Genomic DNA, 7,333 nt, shown 5'->3' on the forward strand with positions numbered 1-7,333 from the left:
GAAATTCTGCGTACCCATCTTTTCATTATGATAAAATATATAGAGAGTACATGAGTATTTTTAGGCTACAAATTAAGATGAATATTTACATTCTAATAATGCAGAGATTATTTCTATAATCTAACAAGGTAAATATTTACATCTAATAATAAAAGATTTATAGAGATTATTTCCATAATCCAGAGATTATTTCCATAATCTATCAGATTGGGGATTTCAGATTTGGGGGTTGGTTTGGTGGCTGTGAAGTGCAAACAGCTACGCAATTTGGATCTTTCCTTTATGCTGGTATTCTTTTTCTCTTGATTTAGTACCATTTCGAATCTCTTTTTTTCTACAAAACAAAGTTGAAAATATTAGCAAATTTGAGGTCGTTATGTCTATAGGAACCTATTTCTATCGTTTCAAAGCAAATAGAAGTTTAGGAAAGAGAAAGCAAGAGGACGAAGCTGCCTTGAATTTAAGTCACTTCTGTTCAGATCTGTTTAATTTAGGCATGTCAAACTTCTTCTCGGATTCATATACTCTGCTTAAACAAATATTTTATTGAATTGTCTGATAGATTCTTAATTTTGAACTTAAATGAACCTTTCATAAGAATTCTTAAGAGAAATCTAAATACGGATTCTTTTACCTTGTGCTGCAGATCAGAAAGAAAGGACTTGCAATTGTCCTACAATTACCATATCTCGAAGATTTGGCTTTAGTTGGATGCCTCAGTATAGACGATGGCAGCTTCCTCTCCTTGAAACAAGAGTGCAAGTCGCTACAGGTATATATATTTATGTTCTTTTTGTGATTATGCAGAATTGATTACTTATATCTTAAAAAAGGTTTTTCTATTTAAGAATCATTCAAAAAATTTTGTTAACCAATCAATTTGTTTGGTGATGCAATTATAAGATATCTGATGTATATATCATCTTCAAGGAAATAAACTGATGTAATTGACTGCCAAAATCTGTTGTCATGTGTTTTGAAAAATAGATATTAAATTAGTTCTTCTAATATGTTGTGCTATTTGCAAAATGATGCTGGCAATTATTTATTAATTCATTTTTTTGTTGAATGTAGGTGCTAAATTTGTCAAACTCTCGACAACTTAATCATGCTGGATTTTCTTCCTTGTTAAATAAGACAATAGGTTTACGCCAAATAAATATGACATACTGTTGCACGGTAAGTTTGGTATATTTCTACTGAATTTCCTTAAGTTACAAGCTTTCCTGACTATCTCTACAAATTAGTGTGTTGTACAGGTAACCCATTCGCTAGCGGCTAGACAGTAGCTTTCAGAAGCTTGCTAAATTGCAGTCTGTGGATGTGATGTCACAACAGCTGGACTGCAAACAATTGCAAACTCCTGTGAATCACTGACTGAACTTAGCCTGACCAAGTGTTCAGGAGTTACAGATGATGGTCTTTCTTCTATCGTCCTGAAACATAAGGGGCTGACAAAATTAGGTATCACATGCTGTGGCAACATAACTGATCTTTCCCCTTGCCTGCATTACTAGTTCATGCACTTCCCTTGTCACCCTCAGGATGGAATCGTGCCCTTTAGTACCTAAGGAGGGCCTCCGTATGATTGGTCAGCGTTGCCACCTCTTGGAACATCTTGATCTCACAGATAATGAATTGGATGATGAAGGTATATATATTATCTAAACTATGTGAATTTGCTACTTCTGGCTGTTTAGTTTTCTCATTATTATTTTACATGCAGGACTAAGAGCACTCTCAGGATGTCACAAACTTAATTTCGATCTTAAAAATTGGCACATGCTTGAAAATTTGCGGTGAAGGTCTTATTTACATTGCAAAAAGTTGTCCAAAGCTCCAAGAGCTTGATTTGTACAGGTTGGTCAGGTTAATTTGCCTGTCTTTCCATCTTGATGTCAATATAACGTTTAGTAGAAATGGGATGACAGTAGTTGTTCAATATAATGAAAAGCAGTCTAATATCATATCAATAATCTCTAAACATGATAAATAATTCAGTTTAAATATCTAAGAATATAGACTTCCACTTAGAGGTAGTCAGAGGTAAGGTTTGTGTATCTTTATGTTGATTCGACTTAACTAATTTCACTCTTTTTTATATTAACTTTATTATGTAAGGTTTGTGTATCTTTATGTTGCTTCTAAGATCTGCTTAGGAATAAAGGATGCAGGTACTACGGCAATAGCTCATGGCTGCCCACTACTGCAAATGATCAATCTAGCATATTCCACTTGGATAACAGATGCTTATCAAAATGCTCAGATTTGAGAGCACACTGGAAATTAGAGGTCGCCCTCAAGTCTCCTCTGCAGGTATTGCAGCTATTGCTATGGGTTGCCTTAAACTCATAAAGCTTGACATCAAGAAATGCTTTTACGTGAATGATGCTGCAATTCTTAGTCTTGCACGCTTTTCTCGCAATCTTCACCAGGTATTTAAGAGATGTCTTTCTTGAACTGTGCGTATCGCTATCAAGAATTTGGTCTAACTCTGCATGATCATGCCATTTGCCAGATAAACTTGTCGTATTGTTCAGTAACAAATGTGGGACTTCTAGCACTCGCAAGTGTTAGCTGCCTTCAGAACATGACAATTCTACATTTAGGGGGGGTTAACACCAAATGGTTTGGCAGCTGCTTTGTTGGCATGTGGAGGTCTAATAAAAGTGAAACTCCACTCCTCTTTTAAACCATTAATTCCGAGACTTCTCCTTGAACATGTAGAAGCCCGGGGGTGTGTATTTCAGTGGATGAACAAACCTTTTCAGGTACATTTCCCCTCTCGTCCAATAAAAATGATGATAAATCCCAGTTAGTCTCATTGATTATCCTTGGGTAATTGGTCCAGCTCCACGGAAGTTTCCCACGGCCATCAGGGTAAATCCAGCATCCTTTGATTGCGCTTCCCATTTGGAGAAAATTTTTTTACAAATACGCCGTAGCTATCGAACCGCATGTGTCTAGGTGACAATTACTTAGATGTTCTACCGCGGCACCATTGCCCCGGGGACCCCTCTCGTCCGACATTCTGATGGATGTTGGATATGTGTATATGATGATCCAGGTCTCCTTGACTTGTTCGAATTGATTAATTGACAATTAGTAAATTAAAATACAGTGTTACTTAATGCCTTTATTAACAGGTCCATCTGTTCATTTTGTATCTACATATGGTTTGATAATTGAAGATTTTTTTCCTTACCAGGTTGAACTGGAACCAAGTGAAATCTGTAAGAAGCAATCAGAGGAGATGCGTGTTTGAAGAGAATTAAACTTCTGATCAATCATCTATCCACTCTTCTCGCCACAACAAAAAAGTAGAGTGGGGCAAATATTTCATAATAAAGAGTTTCACATTGCAGTGGTGGTCAAAGATCATGTCCATGAGTTTCTAATCTTTCTTCTTTCATGATATTGTATGCAAAGGGTGTCGATGATGCAAGGTTCCACTGGACTTTATTTATAGTGGTTTAATGACTTTGACATGAACATTTTAGTCTTCTCAAATTATTTACACTGTATCGCAACTGTGGATATTCATTGAACAATCGACTGGAGACGATGACTGTGAGAATGTACTCTTTCAGGGCATTTTGAACTTTGATATTTCCAAAGCCGCGAAGGCGTTTCTAAGAAAGAGCTAAATTTCAAGGTGCATCTTGAAATTTTCCCTTGATTTCATATGGACCAGTGTACGGTGATGATACTGATTATCACAGCTTGCAGGCTCCATCCAACCGTCCGCACCAAATCCAAAAGAAGTTAATAGAAATGGGACCTAGTCAAACTCGGCGTCTGGCCATCGGATACCGATCAGGCTGCGCGTCTCGGGACTCTTCTCCTTGGCCGCTGCTTTACGTTCAGAAACATTGTGCGGCGCATTTAATTCCGATTATATGCACGTCACCTCTCGCTTTATAATATTGAGGAACTCAGATCAACCTGCCTCGTGATTGGCCATCGGCTGCGTTTCCAGGTGGGACCGACTTGGGCAGGAACTAAAACATAGAGAACTAATTTATAATGTTCTATCTTCCGTTCGCTTTATGCGACCAATCACGCGAAGTAGCGTCGCGCTTTCCCGTCTCCCGAGCTCGCCCCGTTATCACGAGAATGAATGTGACATGTCGCTCTTTACGCGTCTCCTCCACTCTTCTTTATGCGACCCAACCGCTGCCCCCCTTCCTCCTCCTCCTCCCGTTTCCTCACAAACCCTAATCCACTCCGTCGACTTCGGCTTCGATTCCGACTCCTTCCAATTCCCATGACCGCGACTCCGCGCCGGTAGGTCACGAAACGCGAAGCAAAAAAAAGCGAACATGGAGGACAACGGCGAGGAGAAGCTGCTCGCTGCCGTCCGGCACATCGCCAAGACGCTGGGCCGGACCGAGACCATGGCCGACGACATCCTCCAGGTCTTCTCCGCTTTCGATGGCCGCTTCTCCCTCGACAAGATCTCCTCCGACCGTCCTCTCCCTCACCGCCGCCCTCCCGCCGATTCTCCTCCGGATGCTGCCGCGGTCGCCGGCGTGCGACGGGAGGCGGACGACCATCGGCCGCTCTCCCTGGAGCGCACCGTCCGCACGCTCGACCGTCAGATCTCCCGCTTCGTTTCCTCCAATAGCCTCATCTGGTCTGATGCTGGGGATGCTGCCGCTTTCCTTGAGGCTGTTGATGATCTGCTCGCTACCATCCGCGAACTCGACTCTCTCGCCGCGCCGGCCGATAAACCCCTTCTTGATCGCGCCGACGATCTGCTTCAGCGGTGCATGTTCCGCCTCGAGGAAGAGTTTCGTGCCATCCTTGACCGTTCGGATGGCGCCGGTATCTCCACGCCACCATCTCATGACTCTGACTCCGATGGCGCTGACGTGGATGATGACCGCATCCCGGTCGCTGCCCCCGTTGACGACTACAATCTCGTCATCGATGCCCTGCCCCCCGGCTCCGTTGCTGATCTCCACGCCATCGCCCGCCGGATGGTGGTCGCCGGGTTTGGCAGCGAGTGCGCGGAAGCCTATGGAGTTTCCCGACGAGGATTCGTCGATGAGTCCGTCGCCCGGCTAGGCCTTCGCCCCCGCCCTGCCGACGAGGTCCAGACCACTCCATGGCCTGGGCTTGAGGACGAGATCGCCCGCTGGGTCAAGGCTGCTAAAATGGCCTTCCTGATTCTCGTCCCGAGCGAGCGCCGCCTCTGCGAACGCGTTTTTGCCTCACTACCTCCCTTTGCGGACCTTGCTTTCGCCGCCACCTGCCGCCCTGCAGCCGCCAGCCTTCTCTCCTTTGCAGACGCTGTTGCGGTCGGCCCACGTGACCCCGAGCGTATTTTCCGCCTTGTGGACATGTACGAGACCCTCCGCGATCTCCTCCCCGAACTCGACCACCTCCTCTCCGAGCAATACTCTGCCACTCTCCGCGCGGAGGTTGCCTCCGCACACAGGGCGCTTGGAGCCGCGATCAGAGGTATATTCGTCGAGCTAGAGAACCTTATCCGTCGTGACCCAGCCAAAGCCGCTGTCCCAGGGGGCGGTCTTCACCCGATCACTCGCTACGTCATGAACTACCTCCGCGCGGCGTGCGTCTCCCGGCGGACCCTCGAAGAAGTCATGGACGAGGATGCTGCTGGTGCTGGCATCCTGCCCGATCACCACCCACCCTCGTCCTCCTTGGCTCTTCAGGTCGCGTGGATCATGGACGTGCTCCAGTCCAACCTTGAGGCCAAGTCGAAGGCATACCCCGAGGCACCCCTCAGCTACATCTTCCTGATGAACAACGGCCGCTACATGACCCAGAAGGCTAGGGGCAGCGAGCTGGGGGCGCTTTTGGGGGACGACTGGATCCGGCGGCAGATAGCAATGGTGCGTCGGTGGAGCAACGACTACCTGCGTGCGACGTGGACCAAGGTGGTAGCGGTGCTGCGGATGGACGGCGTTAGCGCTGCGGCCGCGTCGTCTTCGGCCGCGGCCGGGAAGGCGTTGCGGGAGCGTCTGCGCGTGTTCAACAACTACGTGGAGGACATATGGAGGATGCAGAGCGGGTGGGTAGTGGCGGACGAGCAGCTGCAGACGGAGCTGCGGCTGGCGGTGGCGGCGATGGTACTGCCGGCCTACCGCAACTTCCTCGGCCGGCTGCGTACGACTGCGGAAGCCGGAAAGCAGGCGGACCGCCATGTGAAGTACAACGTAGAGGACGTGGAGGCCAGGATCAACCAGCTGTTCGAAGGCGCTCGCCGGCGGTGATAGTGTTCTCGCCATTGTTGGTGTTATATTTACTCTAAGTCTTTAGCATTTCTGGTATGTAATCTAAGGTGTTTGATTGCAACCAAAACGAATTCAACGAGATTTCCAAGCTAAAATTGCAGGTCTTTTCATGTTACTTGTTCTGGAGCTACCATTGCTAAAGCTTCCAACTTTGGAAGATCAAGCAGTCATCGATCAACAGTCCGGAGCAGGTACGAATTACTACTTTCTTCTTGTTGTTGCCTGATTGTTTATCGCGGATCTGCTTCCGCCTGTTTGATCTCTGAATCTGATCGAACATTCGACAAGATCGATCGTTTGATGCATAGCTTTGCCGCAGTCGTAGTCAACGCTTTGTCCCTCTCTTTTCCCTTGAGATTCGAGGTTGTGGATGGCATAGAAGGATTTAGTATCAATCCTAGAACACTATTTATTAAAAACTTAAATGAATATCTAATATAGCTAAATGAAAGTATCTATATTTTAATTAATTTTTATAAAATAATATATTCATTACATCTAAATAATATTTAACTTTTAGTTAATTTTTTAATTAAATTTAGACATGCTTATTGTAATTAAACAAGTGCACTATAATTAAGCTAAAAAATATGTATTTTAGTTATTTTTTAAAATAACAACTGAGGTAAAAACCGTTTGGCATTCACTAAATGACATACGTTTTATTTTTTTCTTTTACCAAAACTAAAACATCTACTAAAATTAAATAAAAGCACCTAGAGGAAAATTTTACCCACCCTATTAAAAAAAAATAACAAATGTATCGTAAGATTAATATTGTCAAGATTCGTATGACACATATAAAAAAAATACTTTTCACGTGATCATGATTTTTTTTTTTACAATCCTAAACCCAGAAATTGCATCCCCCTTCGCACAACTCTAACAATGCCAACTCCGTCGCTCAAAACATCTTCACTAGAATCGCCCTCCACCGTTTCGGTCTTAACCCCTAAATCCATCTCCGTTGTTGCTTCTGTCGCCCTCTTCGTCGTCGCCTCGCTCCCCCTTGTTGCGGATAACACCGTCAGCTCCGTCATCAGCTCTGACACCTAGAAAACACGAGAGGA

At 44.7% G+C, this 7,333-nt stretch overlaps 1 protein-coding gene and 1 pseudogene across 1 annotated transcript; both read left to right on the forward strand.

Annotated features, from left to right (window-relative positions):
- The first annotated feature begins 204 nt into the window (after nucleotides 1-204).
- On the forward strand, nucleotides 205-3,445 carry LOC141817623 (F-box/LRR-repeat protein 3-like; annotated as a pseudogene).
- Nucleotides 3,446-4,155: 710 nt separating this feature from the next.
- On the forward strand, nucleotides 4,156-6,358 carry LOC141817621 (exocyst complex component EXO70B1-like). Its single transcript, XM_074705272.1, has one exon. The coding sequence runs from the start codon at nucleotides 4,323-4,325 to the stop codon at nucleotides 6,240-6,242; it is 1,920 nt and encodes a 639-aa protein (XP_074561373.1). The 5' UTR covers nucleotides 4,156-4,322; the 3' UTR covers nucleotides 6,243-6,358.
- Nucleotides 6,359-7,333: the final 975 nt, after the last annotated feature.

The sequence above is a fragment of the Curcuma longa genome, unplaced genomic scaffold, assembly GCF_044706935.1.
Source record: "Curcuma longa cultivar G26 ecotype Majalengka, Jawa Barat unplaced genomic scaffold, ITB_CL_G26_1.1 contig_21292, whole genome shotgun sequence".
In the NCBI taxonomy this organism is placed as follows: Eukaryota; Viridiplantae; Streptophyta; class Magnoliopsida; order Zingiberales; family Zingiberaceae; genus Curcuma; species Curcuma longa.

Bases quoted from the DNA above. Each gene is read 5' to 3' on its own strand.
- LOC141817621 (XM_074705272.1), top strand. From the start codon at position 4,323: ATGGAGGACAACGGCGAGGAGAAGCTGCTCGCTGCCGTCCGGCACATC.